This window comes from Heterocephalus glaber, unplaced genomic scaffold, assembly GCF_053883595.1.
Source record: "Heterocephalus glaber isolate CG9 unplaced genomic scaffold, H.glaber_assembly_v1.0 deba00001745, whole genome shotgun sequence".
NCBI lineage: Eukaryota > Metazoa > Chordata > Mammalia > Rodentia > Bathyergidae > Heterocephalus > Heterocephalus glaber.
Window position 1 is genome coordinate 2,129,878 of NW_028258451.1, and position 20,393 is coordinate 2,150,270.

The 20,393-nt window shown below is 53.0% G+C and overlaps 1 protein-coding gene across 1 annotated transcript; it reads left to right on the forward strand.

Moving 5' to 3' along the window:
* Positions 1-14,508: 14,508 nt before the first annotated feature.
* LOC101718433 (zinc finger and SCAN domain-containing protein 5C) lies at positions 14,509-20,003 on the forward strand. Its single transcript, XM_087200914.1, has 4 exons — positions 14,509-14,838; positions 17,082-17,240; positions 17,533-17,671; positions 17,859-20,003. The coding sequence occupies exons 1-4, from the start codon at positions 14,509-14,511 to the stop codon at positions 18,548-18,550; spliced, it is 1,320 nt and encodes a 439-aa protein (XP_087057040.1). The 3' UTR covers positions 18,551-20,003.
* Positions 20,004-20,393: the final 390 nt, after the last annotated feature.

Sequence of the window (20,393 nt, forward strand, 5' to 3'; positions counted from 1 at the left end):
CCGTGTTACCTGCTTTGGGGCCACGCGGACCCCGCCGTGCTTGGAGGCCAGGTGCCAGGTGCCAGGTGGCAGGGCCGGGTGCAGGCCCAGGGCACGCCCACACGGAGTCGGGGGACAGGCAGTGGAGGGGACACGGCTGAGCTGGCATTGCCGCCCGGGGCTCTCTCTGGCCCTGTCCTCAGCACCTTGCCTCGGGCCCTGCTCGGTTCTGCCCACAGCGCGTGAAGGACGTGTGTCCGGCTGAAGGCTGAGGCGGGAGGCCTGCTCGGCCCTGAATTCCCCACGCCCACCTTCTCCCCCTCAGAGACTGAAGTGGTTTTCAGGGTCCGCAGGGACCTGCGAGCACAGCTTTCCCATGCAGTGCTGTTCGGTACCTCCAGGTCGTCCTGCACCTGAGCCTTCCCCACGAAGATTGCCACGCAGCACGGACACCTGCCGAGGGCTGCGCCTTCCCCGCCCCAGAGGATGGTGGCCAAGCCGGGGACTGTGGCGCACCTGGGAGCAGGAAGGCCTGGCGTGTGGCACAGGTGTGGCTGTGACAGTGACAGTGGCAATGGGAGGGTTTCGGGAGGCTTGGGCTCGGGGGTGACAGGAGGGCTCCGGCCCGCTCTGTCCTCACTGTGTGTGTTTGTGGGAACGCCACACTGCGCACCGAGATGCACAGTTGTGACTGGAAAGGAATTCTCCAGACTTGGCCTCATGCCTCAGGGGGACAGAATGGCCCAGGCTTCGAGATTCTCAGGTCTAGTGGCCAAGTAGAGGTGGATGGGACATCATCGAGGTAGTGGGGTCCCTGGGGGAGACAGAGGCCAGGGCTGCGGGACAGAGGCTCACTGTGCTGTGATCTTCGGCTCGGGCTGCGTCCTGGGGATGCGTTGGCTCACTTTGGTGGGCTCCTCGATGTGCAGCGGTGTCGGGCACAGGTGAACGAGGTGGAGATCAGGCCTGGGAGCCACAATCCGCCCCTGCACTTCACCTGCAGCTCCGAGCCCCTCCCTCTGTCCCCTGAACTGCAGATCCCAGCACCCTCTCTGCCCCCAGCTGCACTGTACTACTGTGCAGCCGCTTCCTTCCCAGCCTCTGCTCTCCTCTCCCCAGTATCCTGCTGCAGTCGCCCTGCACATCCGGCTTCCAAATCCACAGATCGACCAGCTGAAGACAGAGCTCTGCAGGGGCCGAGCCCTGGGTCTGTGCCGAGTGAGGCCCGCACTCCTCCTTGGCACTGTTTCCAACAGCAGTGTGGCAGCTGCTGACACAGCCCCCTGTGGCCTTGGGTGTGCTGGGTCCTTTGGAGGCGATGTACAGGGCCCTGGTCTTGGGCAGCTCAACGTGGTACTGAAATATGTTTCTAACTGAAGCTCCCTCAAAACTTAAAAGTAAACCCCTTGGACATGTGTGGTTTGGGTTTCTGTGACGCATTCAAGCAAAAGGCAAGACTGTGAGCCCGACGAGCGAGGCGTGGCCAGTGCCCTGGGTGTCAGGGTGGAGGGGCCAGCGCTGCGCCGGAAGCCCGGCGTCGCCTCCGCCTGAGATACAGTCTGTCCCCCCCCCTCCCCGAGAGGGCCCCCCCCTCAGCCCAGGCGGCCCCACCTCTGGCCCAGCTGCTCCCATTGCCATCTCGCTGCCCCCGGTGGAGCCTCTGGCATCTGTCTGCCCACAGGATGACACTGCCACCTGCTGCCCCACACTGCCCTAGGGAAAGATAGCAAATCCTCGGCTTGACTCTGAGCTACAGGGCCTCAGCCCTGTCCTGGACGTGTGGGAGAGCAGGCTGAGCTCGTGGGGTTGGCTGTCATCTTGAGTCATTTTGGCAGAGTCCGCATGCTTTTATTTGGGCCTGGGCCCACAAAGCGCATGGCTGTGTTTGGACTGAGCTCTGCGTGGGTGAGCCCACAACAGCCATGGCCAGCGTGACCCTTGGGGGACCAGGCCGCTGGCCCTGCCCCACCCTCGATGCCTTGTACCCAGGGTTCACACCACCTTGGGTGCGTGATGGCATGCCACAGGCCGGAGCGCTGGGAATGCCTCGCTGTTTTTAAGCTGTACTGAGGCCTAATTGATGTGCAGAAAGTCTTTGTATGTTGAGCATACACCTGAGCAGGTGGGCACGGGCACTCACCTCGATGCACACATCACGCAGCCAGGGCCAACACCCTCAGCACCTCAGAGACTTCCCTGTGGTCACTTCCATGCTGGACTTCTGCTTTTGTTTTTGGTAAGAACCCTTGCCTTCGGATCCGTCCTCTCAATATTGCTGTATGGTTGAGATATATAGTGAATGCTTAAATTTCAAAGAAGTATTGCAATAAAAGACACATCTCCATGAATCCCCTTCAAAATCCTCCCCTCACTCTGAACACCCTTGTCCCATTGTTCTTGCTGCTTTCAGGAGCAGCTCTGGAGTCCTCTTTCCTGAGTGTCTGTAATAAATTCTTAACTATTAAACGTCCCTGTAGTTCATCTCTCCTCACCCCTTTCTATTCTGAGACAGGGTCTTGCTTAGTCACTAAGTTGCTCAGGTGGGGCTGGGGCTAGTGATCCTCCTGCCTCAGCCTCCCCGAATGCTAGGATTAGCCCAGGGAGGCTGGGATGCACTCTCTGCTGCTGCTGGAGGCCCAGTCCTGCTCCTGTGAACAGAGCGAGTCCAGTGAGCGCACAATCCGCCTCATCCCACAGGCCAGCTGGGCGGCAGCATCCAAGCTCCCCAGACCACACAGCCCTCAGCGCGTGAGGCGGAGCAGGAGGGGACAGCGGAGGCACCGCTGGGGCTCCCCGCATGGCCTGGGGTCTGAGACCGGTGGGCTGCTGGGGAGGCCGGGTCAGCTGACCTGGGGTGAGCGGCCTGGGGCAGGGAGGCTGGTGGCATCTGGGACCCCCAGCTATGGCCGGAAGTGGGCGAGAGAGGAGCTGGTGAGGACCCAGGGGTGGGAGGGTCTTTGATTCTGCAAGCCCGACCCACACCTCAGAGGGCTCAGGAGTCCTCCACGGCAACAGTGACCGTGGCTTGTATACGATGATCGTCTCTGGTTGGCAGCTCTAGGTGGCTCCGGGCAGGGACTGCCACCTGTCACCACAGCAACTCAGCAGGACTGGAGGCTCGCGACCTTCACCCCCACCCACAGCCCCTGGAAGGAGGGGGTCGGGTTGGGGACCAAAGGCTGCTAAAGCTTCCAGAAAGGATGGGGTCAGATGGCTTCTGGTGGCTGGGGTTGGGGAGTCCTGGGAAGCCAGGCGTGCCCAGGCACCCCTCATCTCGCCCTGCACCTCATCCCCTCTGCCCTAACAGCCCTGGCAATGGAGGTGTCCCCGAGACCTGTCCGCAGCTGGAGTGAATGAGTCAGCCCAAGGGGGTGGTGCAGGGCCTGGTCCATGGCCAGGGCTCTCAAGTGGCATTGGAAGGGGCAGAGCCTGGGGACAGAGCCTCACCTGTGTGTGGGGTCTCAGCTGTCTCCAGGTAGAAAGTGTTGGAGAAGCTGGGTGTGGGAACACAGTCCAAGAAACCCAGACACTTGGGAGCCTGAGGCAGGAGGTTTGCAAGTTCAAGCCCAGCCTGGGGAACATAGGGAGATCTGTCTGGAGATGAAGAGGGCGGAGGATTAGCTCAGGCGCGGAGCACCCCCTGGTTCAATTATCAATTGATAATTATTTATTATTAATATTATTATCAATTAAATTAAATTAAATTAAAATTATCAGTTTAATTATTTCCTCCCCAAAGAGGAAAGAAGAAGGAGGGACTTCTGGGAAGATGGCAGAGTGGGGAACAGCAGAGAAACAGCCTCTCTGGGATTCGGTGTCCAGATGCAGGATTATGGCAGTGTGAGGAAGAGAAGGAGTGAAGGGGGTCCTGGGGCCAGCAAGGATCTGCAGGGAGAACTGAATCCTGTGGGGAGAGTGAAGAGCCCTTGACACAGAAGAGGGAGGGGCGAGAGGTGCTTTCTCCTTGAGCTTGACTTACTGTGTGGGAGGGGCTGCTTCAGCCTGCAGATGCACAGGGACTGCTGGCTACCCTAGAGGCCTCCACAGAGAAATGGACCAGCGGAATGCAGCAGTGGATGCAGCAGACTGCAGTGGCTGGTCAGTTATTTGGGTTCAGATGCTCCCCAGGAGAGGAGGATTGGCCAGTGGCTTGGAGAGGGAACAACTGAGCTCAGAACTCAGAGCAGCTGTGGGCTGGCTTCAGCTAGCAGCTCCTGGAGTTAGGGTGAGGTGGAGCTGAGTCAGGCCCCCAGGATGCACATAGAGTGTTGCAGGGTGAACCAAATGTGTTCCAGCCTGACTACCTGAGCTTGAGAAGAAAGGTACAGTCTTGCTAGGATTATCTACTACCCCACCATAAATCTACAGCTGGCTTGCTGCCATTAATCAACATGGATTTGGGCTCCATCTGCCCACTCTGTCTAGCAGTGACAGTAGAGACATGCCCGAAGTGGACTTTTCTTTCCCTTTTCTTGTTTTTTGATTTCTTTTTTCTTGATTGTTTGTTCTTATTTTTATATAAGTGTGAACATCGTTTCTAGTTTTTTTGTTGTTGTTCTGTTCTTGTTTTTATTTCTTCCTTCTCTCTTTCCCTCCTGTCTTCTTCACCAGTTTCCCAAAGTTTGCATAATCTTCCTTTGTCCACCAGCCTTCTAACCTCTTTCTCTTCTATTTCTCTATCCCCCCCAGCCCCTTTAAAATTTTCTCCTCGAGGGTAAAATCACCATATTGAGGGTATATTTACTGTATAAAATTTTCTGGTTTATTTTAGATTTTGTTATATAACTACAAATCTAGTTCATATGGTTAAAGGTGGAAACTTCAAAGTTACCACAGCTTGTCATTCTCTAGGCTGTGTTTGATGCTATTGTTACGGCTGACTGTAGTACTTTAGCCAAGGTGATGTAATTGTTCTAATCAGTTGTTCTTCCTGGTGTGCCAAGACTGAGATTGTCTAAAGGTTTTAAACAATGCTTTAGGTCTGTACCAAAGATCCAGGGGCTAGGCCAAACAGGCAGCAACTTCTCATCCCCAATAAATTGAAGAGGTAGGGTCTTCCAACAGACTCAAAACCCAAAAGCCAGCTACACCTGGAAGACATCTCTGAGAAGTAGTCATTTCCTTAGGGTTCTAAATACTACCAATAAAGCCACTTGCCATAAGCAGTTTACAAGTATCAAGCCAGGAATTAAACTAAAAAAAATTGAAAATGAGAAGACACTTAAGATGCAACCCTAGACTTCCAGCTCACCAAAGGCAAACCCAGGGATCAATGAGGTGGAACAAGCTGAAAACCACCCACCTGGACTCCCTGAAGTGGTAACAGCAGAAGTAACAAAGCAGATGAAAGAGGCTCTGGAAAAAAAATCAAATCAGAAATAATTTCTTTTTTTTATTCATTAAGTTTATTGGTACATTTTAGGTATACAATATGATGACTTCATCATTGAGAATTTGTACTTTTACATGATGAATCTTGGTTCTTCTTTTTTCCCCATTCCTCTGCCCTCCCTTCAACCCCTCCACCTCTCCTGATTTACAAAGACTTTGTTTCCATTTTTCCCTTTTTTCGTATTTATTCCTTTCCCGTCTTTCCTTTCCCTTACCCTTCTCACTTCCCCTTCCCCTTTGGACCTTTTCTTCCTATTTCACATTATCTGTTATACATTTTGATCCTTATTTACACTTTCAGTTTCTCACACCAGAGAAACTATTCGGTATTTACACATGTGTGTCCTATTTATTTCACTTAAGAGTATTGCCTCAATATGCATCCATTTGGCTATAAATGTCTCTAATTTCTTGTTCTTTATGGCTGAGTAGTACTCCATTTTATATATAAAAAAACCCACATCTTCTTTATCCAGTTTCCAGTTGATGGGCGATTGAACTGTTTCCAAGCTTTAGCTATTACAAACTGTGCAGCTATAAACATGGGTGCACATATATCACTGTGGTATGATTCTTTTAATTCTTTTGGGAAGATACCCAGCAGGGGAATAGCTGGGTCAAATGGGACCTCTAAGAAATAATTTATTAGATAGCTACAGAGATGGTGACCATAATGAAAGACATGATTAGTGACTCTAGAGCAGATACAGATAAAAAAATAGAGAATCTTAGGGAAATGATGGAAACCATGGATGCCCAACATAGGAAAGAAATGGAGTCCATGAAACAGATTCAAATAGACATCCAGAAGATTAAAAACTCCACTGAAGGGCTGGGAATTTAGCTCAGTGGTTCCGCTGCCTGCCTTGCAAGTGAAAGAACACAAGTTCGATCCACGGTACCAAAAAAAAAAAAAAAACACAAAAAAAACAAAACTCCATTGAAAGTATACACAGCAGAATAAACCAATGTGAGGTCAGAATATCAGACATAGAAGACAGGATTGCAGTTATTGATCATGAAAAGAAAGATCTCTTAAATATAGTAAGGGACCACAAGAAATCAATCCAACAGCTGCTAGATGATGCAAAGAAGAGTAACACAAGATTGATCAGAGTCAATGAAAAAGCATCAGCTAGCTCAAACGACATTAAAAAATGTTCACATTGGGCAGGGGATTTAGCTCAGTGGCACTCCGCCTGCCTCACAAGTGCAAGGTCCTGAGTTCAATCCCCGGTACCAGGAAAAAAAAACACACCAACAAAACTGTTCACAGAAGTAATGGCAGAAAACTTCCCAAACAGGGAAAAAGAATTTGACGTACAGATAAGTGGGGCATATAGGACTCCAATTAGTTATGATTGAAAAAAAATCTACATCTAGGCATATACTAGTCAAGATTCCAGAAATCTAACACAAGAACAGAATATTAAAAGCTGTTAGAGAAAACAAAAAAAGAATATCACCTATAAAGGAAAGCCCATCAGAATCACAGCAGACTTCTCAACCCAAACCCTCAGGTCAAGGAAAGGTTGAAGTATTTCAAGCCCTAAAAGAAAACAACCTCCAGTCCAGATTGATGTATCCTGAAAAACTATCTTTCAAAACTGATGGAGAAATAAGATACTTCTATGACATAGAACCCCTGAGGAACTTCATGAACATCAAACCAGCACTCCAAAATGTTCTGAAGGATATTGTAGAAAGAAATAACAAGGATTACAACTCCATGAACCCCAACAGAATGAATCCACCAGGCAAGGCAAGAAATTAAACAGAGTGGGAAAAAAGGGAGCCAACAATAGGAAAACAACATGACAAGGATAAGTCAGTGCATATCAGTTATAACCATCATTGTTAATGTCTCAATTTCACCAGTCAAAGAAAATAGACTGGCAGAATTGATCAAGAAGCAAGATCCAACAATATGCTGCATACAAGAAACACATTTAACTCAAAAAGAAATACACAGACTGACAATCAAAATATGGAAAAAAATACTCCATGCAACAGGAACCTAGAAAAAAGCAGGGGTAGCTATTCTATTTGCAGATAAAGTGGATTTCTAGCCAAGACTGATTAAGAGAGACAAAGATGGTCACTGAATCCTTAAAAGGAACAATCCAAGAGGAAGAGATAAGAATCATATGTATATATGCATGAATTACTAGTGCATCCAACTATATAAAGAAAATATTAATGGACATGGAAAAGCAAATAAGCACTGAACAATTGTAATGGGGGACCTCAAATAGATCAACTAGACAAAAAAAATCTACAATGAACCAAGATCCATCATGTACAGGCTCAAGTACCCAATGATAAACGTAAATGTATTGTGTACCTAAAATGTACCAATAAAAAATGTAAGAAAAAAGATCTACAATGAGATACTAGAGGAGAACGGACTGGCGTGGCTCATGGTTACAAGTGGCTGTGTAACCAAGAAAGGCTCCAAGTCAGCGGCCACTCGGTGAGGCAGTGTTCGGGGACAGAGGGACCGAGGACAGAGCGGCACTCAGCGGCCACAGCAGACACTCGGGCCTGCGCTGGTGGACGGGCTTCAGGCTGGGGACAGGCTTGTGCCTCTTGGGGACTGGTGGTGACTTTCCCGGAACTCAGTTCCACCTCTTTCCCTGCCCTCGCTGTGAACTTTAAGTCGCTGAAGGCAACTGAAGCCGCGAAGCTTAGTGAAGTTTCTGCCCGGCGATAGTCACCGAAGTCCCCCCGCTCATCAGCCGAGACTGAGGAGAAACTGAGTCTCGATTGCCTTTTCTGTGTGACCAGAGCTTGTCTAGGGGTTCAGGAGACAGCGGACAGTGAAACAGACCGAAAAGAACCTCCAAAGGTCCCCGCTATGCTGCAGCTTGTATTCTGAAGGAAATGGGAGTTGGGCACTAAAAACCCCGAGACATAAGACATCCCAGTGCCTACAGTGAGAAAAGGGGCAGAGATGGCAGCAGGGGCCTGGTCACTGCTGGGCAGAGCTGGGGGGAAGAGGGCTGAGCCTTGAAGCGCCGGTCAGGGGCTCCATCACGGACAGCGAGGGTCACCAGGACTTCAGGGGCCCCGGGCCCAGCACAGGGCGGCCCAGGGACTTGGGAGCCCCTGGAGGTTTGTGTACAGGACCTGGCGCATCTGAGTGGCGTCACCGTGGCCTCTATTCCGACAGAAGACTACAGAGCCAGGGCCACCAGGGCGCCACAGCATGGGTGACAGAGGGCGGGTGGGGACTCCCGGAAGTCTGGGGCAGTGCCAAGGGAACCCCGGCAGACTGCGGGATTTTGGGGACTCAGCAAAGCTGTCCCGGATTTTAGGTCTCTGCCAAGGGATGGCCGGAGCTGCCGTGGGGTGGGGGCAGCAGCCCAGGCCTGGGTCCCGGGGTCAGGGTGGCTTTGGGGCTGCTGCCTGGGGCGTCCTTGATGCCTGTGGCTGGGGTGGGGACTGGGGGCTGGACGTGTAAATTCAGGGCTCAGGGCAGAGGTCAGGGTGACATGCAGCCGGGCGGGAGTAGCAGGGCCAGGAGGGCTCTGGGGACACGGGGGGCGGCGGTGGTGTCCGGGATGAGCGACCAGCAGTGGCATGGTGGGCGCCGCAGAGCCACATGAGGGACACAGGGCTGAGGGCCCTGAGGTGCAGTCACACAGGTGCATGGGTGTGCGTGTGTGTCGTGAGCAGTGTCACGGGGCGAAGTCGGCCTTCCGGAGACTGCGGCCACAGGAATTACAGGACCTGGGGCCACTTGGGTGGGGGCCGTGGGGTGTGATGGAGCCCAGGAGCTCAGTGGAAGGGCACATGGGAGCCCTGTTCCCACCCACTGCCATGCGTGCACACACACTGCTGTGCACACACACACATGTGCACACACACACACACACACACACACAGGAGCTCTGCAGCCTCGGAGCGGAGTGCTGGCTGGGCCAGGTCGAGCCCCTGTTGGACAGCGTACAGCAACGTACGCGGAGCCCTCGAGGGCTGAGCTGGAGGACCCAGGGCAGGGAGGGCCAGTGCCCAAGGTGGGTCCTGTGGGTGACACACTCGCACTCGTTGGGAGGTTGGGAGAGGCTCATGCGTTCCGTTCCACCCAATTCAGATCAAACCAGGTGCTCCAGACAGGTCACAGGACACACTTAGACCAAGAAGTCCTTCATGGAAAATTCCTGCAGGCCGTTCAGTTTTTTCTGTCTCTGTCCAGTGCTGGGGACTGGACTCAGTGCCTCACGCACAGTAGGCAAGTGGTCTCTACTAAGCTGCACTCCTAGCTTTTTTATTACATTTTTGAGACAGGGTCTCACAAGTCACTGTGTTATCCAGGCTGGACTCAAACTCACAGCGATCCTCCTGCCTCAGCCTCGGGAGTAGCTGGATTCATAGGCCTGCATCACCAGGCCTAGGTCCTGACATCGGAATTTAACTGGGCCCGTTGAGTTGTTATTTGCCATCAACCCTAAGTTGTGATGGCTCCATCCAGATTCTCACCGTGATATTTCCTGCATTCACAACATCCTGCAGCCTTCACCACACGAACATGGCGATGGCCACACCCGCCCGAGATGCAGCCGCCCTCTCCGAGTCCCCGGGCACCACAGGGCTGACCAGGTGGACGCCATGGTGCCCGTATGGTGGGCTGTGTAGGGCTGGTGTGGTCCAGGGGCTCAGGCACCTGCTGGGGTCCCCAAACCCATCCCCAGAAGCAAGGGGCCACAGCTGCACTTGTCATCTGCTAAGCGTTCTGGGTGGGCCTCAAAGACAAAGAGAAAAGAAACAGAAAAGGGAATCCCCTTGGCCCTAGGTGTGCTAAGTAGCTTGGTTATGGTAATTATGCCACATTATCAAAGTGTTAAAAATGGACTGCACCGCCTGCTGCGCAAGCACAAGGACCTGAGTTCGATCCCAGGTACCAAAAAAAAAAAAAAAAAAAGGACTGCATGCATATTTGAAATGGTAAAAGTAAACTTTAAATGTTATTACAACACAAAAATGATAAGCCAGAGGGGTGATGAATTTGTTAATCTATCTGACTTAATCAATTCAAAATGCTCACATACACCAAAGCGTAACAGTGCACCCCGTATTATGACAACCCTACTGCCATTTTTGTTGTTACGTTTTTCTGAGACAGGGTCTCATTATGCAGTTCAGGCTGGCCTGAATTAGCTATGTAGCCCAGGCTGGCCTTGAACTTGCAGGGATCCTCCTGCCTCAGCCTCCAGGGTGCTGAGATTACAGGTGTGTGCCACCACACCCGACCTAATCTTCTTTTGAAACTGAGGCTCCCAGTCTGCCCAGGCTTGCCTCAGCCTTCCCACTGCTGGGATTACTGGCGTGTGACTTTCAGTTTATCTGAAATGAAATCCTGCTAGATACATTTGTAGTAAACAAAACAAAGCGAAACAAAACGAACACTCTAGACCGACACTAAACAGACGGCCACGGTGGCCAGGCCGCTGGCCCGGACGCGGGATGCTCCGAGGCCTCCAGCATGCGGCACGTGGCCCAGGGGACTCGGAAGTGACTCTGGAGCTGAGGGGTCCAATCACCAGCGCAGACTGGGCGGGGATTTGCTGAGATGGTGTTTCATTGGCTCAGGCGTCCCAGGCGGACGCCACGGCTGTGAACCAATCACCAGGCGGGTTGGGCCCTGGGCGGGACGGCTCCATAGAAATAGCGGCTCAGGGCCGCTGTCTGCAGAGCGCCGGGAACAGCGGACGCCAGGAGCGGAGGACGCAGCCAGCCGGGCCTCCTGCTGGACCTCCGTGTGCAGTGTGGGCCTTCGTGGTGCCTCGGACCCAGGTGGGTGCTGCTTCGGTAGGCGCTAGATTTTAACCCGGGTTTCTCACCTCAGCGCTCTTGACGTTCGTGTGCTCGGACTGGGCTGGAACCAGGGCCTTCGCGGGCCGCATCCCCTGCGTTTTGAACAATTAACGTGTGAGCTCCAATTTGTTTAATTTTTTAAAGAATCTTTTTGGGGTACTGGAAATCGAACTCAGGACCGGGTGCTTGCCAGGCAGGAGTTGCACCGCTGAGCTACATCCTCCGCCCAATAATTTTTTTATTAGTGCGTATTGTCATGCATAGTTCGCATTCGTAGTAGGGAATTTGTACCTGTACCTAATATATCTTAGCCTTTCTCCCTATCCCCCAGCGCTGCCTTCTTCCCTCTCCATTTATAGAAGTGGGGTAGAAATTGTGATCCTCCTGCCTCTGCTTCCCAGACTGCTGGGATTATGGGCGTGCCCTGCCAAACTTGATTTACGATGTTCTTTTTTTTCTCATTATTTTTATTCTTTTTTTTGGTACCGGGGGTCGAACTTGGGTCCTTGAGCTTGCGAGGCAGGCGGCAGAACCACTGAGCTAAATCCCCGGCCTGTGGTGGCCTATTTTTATTCTTCTAAATAAATTTTATTTTAACCCCATCCCCCTCAAGCCCCTCCCCTCCCTGTGTGCAAAAGCTTTGTTTCCATTTTTTCCTTTTATTTTCACTTTTTTCTTGTCTCTTCCTTTCTTCCTCCTCCCTTGTTTCTGTTCCCATTTGAACATTTTTTTCCTGTTTCCCAATATCTATTATACATTTCAGTCCTTATTTGTACTTTCAGATTCTCACACCAGAGAAACTATTCGGTATTTACACATGTGTGTCTGATTTATTTCACTTAAGAGTATGGCCTCAATATGCATCCATTTAGCTATAAATGACTCTAGTTTCTGGTTCTTTATGGCTGAGTAGTACTCCATTTTATAAAAAAAACCACATCTTTATCCAGTCTCCAGTTGATGGGCACTTGGGCTGTTTCCAAGCTTTAGCTATTACAAACTGTGCCGCTATAAACATGGGTGCACATATATCGCTGTGGAATGATTCTTTTAATTCTTTCAGGAAGATCCCCAGCAGGGGAATAGCTGGGTCAAATGGGACCTCTAGTCCTAGTTCTTTGAGGTATCTCCATACTGATTTCCACAGTGGTTGCAGCAGTCTACAGTCCCACCAGCAATGGAGAAGGGTTCCTTTCTCCCCACAGCCCCGCCAGCATTTGTTATTGGTTGATTACTTGATAGCAGCCATTCTTTCTGGGGTGAGGTGGAATCTCAGAGTTGTTTTAATTTACATCTCATGAATGACCAGTGATGTTGAACATTTTTTCATATATCTATTTGCTGTTTCTAATTCTTCATCTGAGAAGTGTCTTTTCATTTCAGATCCCCCTTTTTGGACTAGGTCTTTAAATGGGGGCGGTCTGATTTTTTTGAGTTATTGATATATTCTAGATAATAGTCCTTTATCTGATGGATAGCTGGAAAAATTTTTTCCCACCCTGTGGGTTGACTCTTCACTCTGTTGGTGGTTTCTTTTGCTGTGCCAAAGCTTTTTAATAAGATGAGATCCCAGTTGTTGATTCTTTGTAGTATTTCCCATGCAGTCTATGTTTTGTTCATGAAGTCTTTGCCTACTCCTATGTCCTCAAGTGTTCTACCTATTCTCTCTTCCAACGGATTTGGAATTTCTGTTTTAAGTTTTAGATCTTTGATCCATTTCGATTTTTAGGTTACTATGTAGTGAAAGATATGGGTTTTAATCTTTGGCATGTGGAAAGCCAGTTTTTCCAGCACCATTTATTAAAGAGGCTATCTTTCCTCCAGTGAAGATGTTGGGCTCCTTTGTCAAATATTAGGTGGCTGAGTGTGTGTGAAGTTGTTTCTTCATCTTCTAATCTGTTCCATTGATCCTCAGGTCTGTTCTTTTGCCAGTTCCATTCTGTTTTTATCATAGTAGCTCTATAGTATAATTTAAGGTCAGGGATTGTGATGCCCCTGCCTTGCCTTCGTTGCCCAGAATTGCCTTTGCTATTCTAGGTCTCTTCTGGTTCCAAATGAATTTTAGGATTGTTTTTTCTAATTGTGTGAGATATGCTTTTGGGATTTTGATTTGGATTGCACTAAATCTGTATAACAGTTTTGGAGTATGGCCATTTTCACTATATTGGTTTTTCCTATCCAAGAACAAGCGATATCTTTCCATTTTCTGATATCCTCTTCAGTCTCCTTTTTCAGAGCACTGTAGCTTTCCCCCTTTTTGGGGGTACTGGAGATCAAACTCACGACCTTGTGCTTGCAAGGCAGGCAGTGGCATCACTGAGCTAAATCCCTGGCCCTACTGTAGCTTTCAATGTAGAGGTCTTTTATTTCCTTTGTCAGATTGATTCCTAGATATTTCATTTTTGGGGATGCTATTGTGAAAGGGATTGTTTCTCTCATTTCTCCCAGTGAGTTTATTTGTGTACAGGAAGGCTATTGACTTTGTCTCCAGCTACGCCACTGAATTTGGTTATCAAATCTGGAAGTCTTTTGGTGGAGTTTTTGGTCTTCCATGTAGAGCATCAGAGCGTGTTTAATTTCAGTAACAAAATGCCCGAGTAGTCCAGGCTGGCCTTGAACTCCTGGAGATCCATTGCACTGTCTTCCCTGGGGCGCTTCTCGAAAGTGCTCTTGGCCAGAAGGGGAAAGCACACGGCTCCGCAGGGCTAAGGTGCCCAGTGTTCCTTCCACCTCCGTAGCCTTGAGTGTGGGTGTTTATGTCTGTGTAATTGTGACTAATGTAGTTTGGCTCTGCACTCTGTGGGAAGACAAGAACTGCTATTGTAGCCAGGCACAGGGGCACACGCCTGTGATCTCAGCACTCTGGGAGGCTGAGGCAGGAGGAACCCAAGTTTGAGCACAGCCTAGGCAACTTAGTGACTTAGCAAGCTCCTGTCTCAAAATAAAAAAGGGCTGGGGATGCAGCTCAGTGTGAGGGCTCTGGGTTTGATCGCAGTACCACAAAAAACAAAAACCCTCAGGCGTTTAGGAAGGTTCCATAATCCTGTGTAGTTTCCAGGCAAGAGCAGTTCCTCTATTTTTATGGAAGGGAAACTGACGGCACGTTTGCAGCCAAGGCCCCCATGTGGGCCTGCAGGAGAGGTGGCAGCTGGGAGTCTCCAGAAGCAGAAGGGTTTAGTTTCCGAGTTTTCCAACTTGGCACCTGGCATCAGGCTGGGATGGGGATTTAGACGGGTAGGGGGGGTGGAGGGAGATGTTGAAGCTGACCTGGCTCCTGCTTCACTGCAGCCTTCCTGACGCCGGAGAGGACCTGCTAGGACGATGTCCACCCCCCCAAAGACCGAGCAGGGGGAGCCTGGGTGGGACCCAGGGAAGCAGGAAGGGGACCTGGAGAGGTGGCACGTGAGCTTCAGGGCCTTCTGCTGGAAGGGCTCTGACCCTGTGCAGGAACTGCGGCAGCTGTCGGAGCTGTGCCACCGCTGGCTGCGGCCTGACTTGCACTCCACGGAGCAGATCCTGGACCGGCTGGTGCTGGAGCAGCTGCTAATCACGGCGCCAGAGGACCTGCAGGTGCAGATCTGGGAGAACCGTGTGCAGAGCTGTGAGGAGCTGGAGGAGCTGCTTCAGGGCCACAGGAGGCCCCTGGGCTCGGTGAGCAGGGCAGGGGGTGGCACAGGAACAGGGTGCAGAGGGCCGGGGTCACGGTGGCGGCTGGAACCTCTCGGGGCTTGTGTGGGAGGCGCCCCTGCCGCTGGTGGGTGGAAGCAGATGCTGGCACACGTCCAGTGCACAGGTCCAGTCCCCACCTTAGGGGTGCCGAGGTGAGTCGCACGAGTCCACGCCTCAGGGTAGCCCTGGGCAGCCTCTGCAGGTCTCCGAGGGTAGAGCAGGGGTATTTCTTGAATTTTCCCCCTGTGGTACAGGGGGTGGAACCCAAGGCCTTTGCACTGAGCTACACCCCCAGCTCTCTTTTTAATTTTTAAATTTTGGGAGAGGGTTTCCCCAAGTTACTAAGTTTCCAGGCTGGGCTCAGACTTGGAATTCTCCTGCCTCGGCCTCCCAGAGTGCTGGGATTGCCGTTGTGCGCCACTGTACCCCATCACCTCGAGTTTGGAGACGAGGGGGGAGGACCAGTGCCCCCAGCCTTGGGGAGCTACCACTCACCCTACCTTGTCAGGGCCTACTCCCAGTGACAGTTTTCTTGTCGTCCCAGGGTGACTACACTTGGTGGCCGCCAGCTGGAGGCAGGCAGGACGGGCAGGGCTGTGCTGTGCTCTGGCCATCACGGTCGGGTCCTGGGCTCCCTGACACTGGAACAACCCCAGACAAGTCCAGACATCGCCAGGTCTCTGCCAGGCGGACCCCTGGGTCAGGCGGGTCTGAGTGGGGAGCACTGCCCCCCCCCGGGGGGCTGGAGCGTTGGAGCAGCTGGGGAAGGGGGGGTGCAGGCAGGCTTGTCCTGACAGGGACTTCAGCAGTGAGCAGGGTGAGACGGGTGTGTGGGAGACCGGCCCCCGCACCCCGGTCCTCTGCGGGTGACCTGCACATCCCGTGCACATGCTTCGTGCACACTCGTGCCTTTGCAAGCACAGGTGGAGCCAGGACGGGCTCAGGGCCACCTGTAACACAAAACAGTCGGAGATTCGCATGCCTGCCGATAGACTGGCTTGGGAGCGTGGGTGGGAGACAGGACCATGGTGTGGACCCCAGCATCTGGCCCAGTGTGTCGAGCTGAGTGGGTGCCTGCACCCGGGGCTGACTTGCATCCTAGGACTCCCCAAGCATGGCTCCTAGTGGCTGCATCTTGCAGACCTTGCTCAGCAGGGGTCAGACGTTCAGTGGGCAGGATGTCTGGGGATGTGGGGCTGCAGGGGTGGGGGACAGGTTGCCAGGCAGGCGGAACCTCGGCCAGGGCAGGGCAGAGACGCTGTGGGGAGCAGAGGCCAGCCTGCTTTGTCTCTGCAAATTCAAATGAACTATTTATTTAATGCATTTACTTTTACTTATTTTTGTTTTTTGAGACAGGGTCTCAACATGTTGCCCAGGCTGGCCTTGAGCTCCTGCCTCAGCTTCCTGAGTGCTGAGATTACAGGTGTGTGCCACCACACCCAGCTATGAACTTTTAATTTTTATTTATTTTATTTTATTTTATTTTTAAATTTTGGTACCGGGGATCAAACTCGGGTCCTTGCACTTGCACAGCAGGCGGCGAAAGCACTGAGCTAAATCCCGGGCCCGAACTTTTAATTTTTAATCCACAGAGGGAAATAGATAATGGAGGACATGACTTTGATCTAAAGCAGTGCTGCTAGGGAGGGACTGTCATCAGCTGGGGACACTGGGCAGCTGGCACTCCAGGGCAGATGCTAATGGGCAGAGACAGACGGGGCAGCCACCCAGCACCTGCAGGGCCCGGGACCCCCACCAAGGGGGCGCCTGGTCTAGAATGTGCTTTGGGCTGAGACTGAGGGCCATGCAACCTTCGGGGACAGCATCCGGGAGCCGGGTGAGCAGCGGTTCCTCGCTGGGGGCAGAGGGCCGGCAGTCCCATCGGGAACAGATGAAGCGGGGATCCCCACGTTGCCCACCCGAGCCCCCCAGGCCCAGGGCTGGGGAGCGGCCCCGGGCGCAGTGGTTGTGTTGAGCAGAAATGTTCTGCTTTTCCTCCCTCTGGGTTTGGGGGCCCTGACGTCCAAATGACGCCGTGTTCCTGCAGCACCCGTGTCCGGGCCCAGGCAGGTACTGAGCTGAGCAGCAGCGGCTGGGACTGCGGGGCCTCCAGGGCCCAGCGGTGCCCAGGGAGGCAGATGCTGGACACGCGGTCGCTGGGAGGCGCGAGGCCGCAGGTCTGGGCGCTCCGGGTTTTGACCGAGGCTCTGCCATGCCCCCCATAGTCCATCGTCATCTGTGAAGGACAGAAATTCCTCCTGCGGGCCGAAGATGTGGAGATGGCCAACCAGGCCGGGGAGCTGGACGTCAGGATGGACTCGTCCACCGAGCTCTGGTCCCCGGAGGGCAGGGACCAAGCCGGGGCGGAGCAGCCGTGGGGCCAGGTGAGGGTGGGGCCTATGTTCCTGGGGCTGTGGGGGGCGGAGCCAGGCACTGCGCTGAGAAGCGGCGCTGGGGGAGTCGGACAGGAGACAGAGGGGCAAGGCAGCTGGGGCACGGACTTGGTTTCGGGTGGCAGTTAGGGTTAGTGCAGACTGGAGGCCAGGCAAGGGTGCTCTGGGGCCCGGGAGATTCCGTGCGTCTCCAGGAAGCTCGGGAAAATGAGCGCATCGGTCAGGAGAGAGCTCTGTGCTCCCGGCTGGGCCTGTTAGTGACTCCTCCTGGTTCCCGTGGCAGGGCGAAGCTGTGCTGCCCGAGGCGGCTTCCAAGGAAGGACACCCAGAGGTTCTGCAAAAGCCCCTGGAGCGTGAGCTGGGGCACAGGGAGGACGTGTCGGCGTTGGAGGCCTGGGAGCCTCTGCTCCTGCCGGGCCCTGGTGAGTAGGGTGACGGGACCCCAGGGTGCAGGGCCCCTCACCAGTGTCCCCGCCGGTCGCCTGCCCCACCCCTGCTGCCCCTGACCCGAGTGTCCCCTGCAGTCCCGGAAGTTCCCAGAGGCCTGGTGCAGCCCTTGCAGATGCCTTGGTTAAATGCTGCCTGTGGGCTCCGTCCCTTCCCCAGCAGGTGCCGAGGGGACCCAGCACCACCACGCCTCTCCTGAGGCCGAGAATGAGGCTGCCGAGCGTGTACCTGGAGGAGAACCCCTGAGTCCCAGACGCCCCCGGAAAAGGAGCCCAGACCAGGCCCTGTCCCTGGGAGGTCCCCAGGCAGGGGCCGAGTCCCCTGAGGAGCAAGGCGGGGTGAACTCGGCAGAGACCCTGCGCTCCCCTGGCGCGGCAGCCAGGCCCGCCCCGCACTGCTGCAGCACGTGCAGCAAGACGTACCTGTACCGGTCGCAGCTGGTCATCCACGAGCGCTCGCACACGGGCGAGCGGCCCTTCCGCTGCGACCAGTGCAACAAGGGCTTCATGCAGCCGTCCGACCTGCGCGTGCACCTGCGCATCCACACAGGCGAGCGGCCCTTCCACTGCTGCCTCTGCCCCAAGGCCTTCACTCACGAGTCCACGCTGCTGGGGCACCTGCGCATGCACACCCGGGAGCAGCCCTATGTGTGTGAGCACTGCGGCAAGAGCTTCAGCCACCGTGGCAACCTCAACGTACACATGCGGATCCACACGCAGGCCAAGCCCTACCGGTGCCCCGTGTGCGGCCACGCCTTCCGCCAGCTGGGCACCATGAAGCGCCACTGCAAGATACACGTGCAGAGGAGTCCTGGGGATGGCCCTGCAGGGCCAGAGCCACAGGAGATGGAGTAGGAGCCCGGGGGCCTCAGCAGAAGTGATGTGATGGGAGAGCACGTAGGAGGGCCCTGGCCACTGGTGGCCCTGTCGCCGAGTCTGTGACTCTGATTTTTGCTCTGGGGATTCAACGCAGAGCCTTCATCCTGAGCTACATCCTCGGCCCCCTTTATTGCGATAGGATCGCACTAAGTCACTAAGTTGCCCAGGCTGGGCTCAAATTTAAATCCTCCTGCCTCAGCCTCCCAGAGTGCTGGGATGACCAACGTGCGCCACCACTTGGAGGCTGCTGCTCGAGGCGTTCTGTGCAGTGGGGTCGTCGTTCAGTAAGCGATACGGTGGAGAGCGATTTTAGAATGGGTTTCACACATTCCCCTTGGACACACTCACGAGGCCGGCTGTGAGAAATGACCTGGTGTGACACAAGGGGACCGAGTCCTGCCGTGGCCGGGGGTCAGGCCATGGAGGAGGGGAGCGGGGCGGTCGCAGGATGCTCTGCCAGGGCCGGTGTCCCGGAGCCGGCGGAGTGGCTCTGGCCAAGCAGGTGCTGCTGCACGAGTCTGTTTTGGAAATCCTCAGTTGAAAGGTCGCCCTGGGTCTGGGAGCCCAGGTCTGCAGTGTCCAGCAGGTGGCGCCACAGTCTGGGTCCCGGCCTCTGCCACTGCATCGCCCAGGGAGCCAGACTGCCCGAACCCAGACTGGAGGCGGAAGCCCGGTGGCTGCTTTCACCAGGGCTCTGTTTCATCTCATCCTTGGGGTTTTATTCATTCGAATGCCAAAGGTCTCTGCAGGGATCAGTTGTGATGCTGTGTGCTGATCTGACGGGCTGTAGTCTATTTCGGGGGTACTACTGTGAGACTGCATTCTCATTTTACATATTTTTAACTGTAACACATTTAGGGTAAACTGTGAAAGCCATTTTATTACCTCTCAGATGTCAGGAGGATTTAAGGTTCAGAAAGAAAATGGGGCAATGATGCAAATGAAAAATAGGGGAAATTACCTTGATTATGTAAATTGTTCTGGAAAATAGGTGGAGAGGAAAGGAAAGGAAAGGAGTTTGCAGGGTGTGGTGGGCACACCTGTAATCCTAGCACTTGGAAGGCTGAGGCAGGAGGATTGCAGTAAGTTTGAGGCCAGCCTGGGCTACCGAGAGACTCTGTCTCAACAAAACAAAACTAAACAAAAAGGAAATAGGAAAAGGGTTTAAAGAGTTTAAATCAATTTAAATTCGTGGCTGTGGATTAAACAATAGGACTCTCGTTCAAATGAATCGCTCTGCTCCGACATTGTTCCTTCCTGTGTACAGCAGATCGGATGTTTTGAGGGCTTTATCATCCACAGATTAAGACGTCAAAAAAATTCTGGCTGTGAATTCATTCTCCATGAAAGGCTTTGGTATTCTTCCTGTTGTAAATGGCCGTCAGTGTTTGACATTCAAACATGTATTATATGTTAAATAAAGCTGGCAACCTTGAAAGAATAGACCACGTGTGCTTCAGATAAATACAGAGTAAGGAGGATCTTTCTGTGCTGCAGTGTAAAATAGAAAACTGGTTGTTGTCCAAGTGGTTTCTGGCTTTCAGCGGGAGGTTTCCCAGCATGACGGTGAAACATGGTCCACATTACGGCTTTGACAAGGGAACGTCTTCATGTCCAGGAGATTTGCCCAGAATACAAATATCAGCACCAATGTGTGCTGCAACTTATTTAGGGTCAAAATACAAAATCAAGTAGTCAAACTTGCAGGGGATACAATGCGGGAAGCCATTTGGATTTTTAAATTTTACTTTCTGTTTTGGCTGTACTGGGACTTGTTTATGGAGGCAGAATGTTGTTAGGTCATCCAGGCTGGCCTTGA

What these genes read in the sequence shown, in the direction of transcription:
- LOC101718433 (XM_087200914.1), top strand. Translation starts at nt 14,509, where the DNA reads ATGTCCACCCCCCCAAAGACCGAGCAGGGGGAGCCTGGGTGGGACCCA. An exon ending in ACAGGAGGCCCCTGGGCTCG is followed by an intron (nt 14,839 to 17,081) that starts GTGAGCAGGGCA and finishes TGCCCCCCATAG; the next exon opens with TCCATCGTCATCTGTGAAGG. An exon ending in CGGAGCAGCCGTGGGGCCAG is followed by an intron (nt 17,241 to 17,532) that starts GTGAGGGTGGGG and finishes TTCCCGTGGCAG; the next exon opens with GGCGAAGCTGTGCTGCCCGA.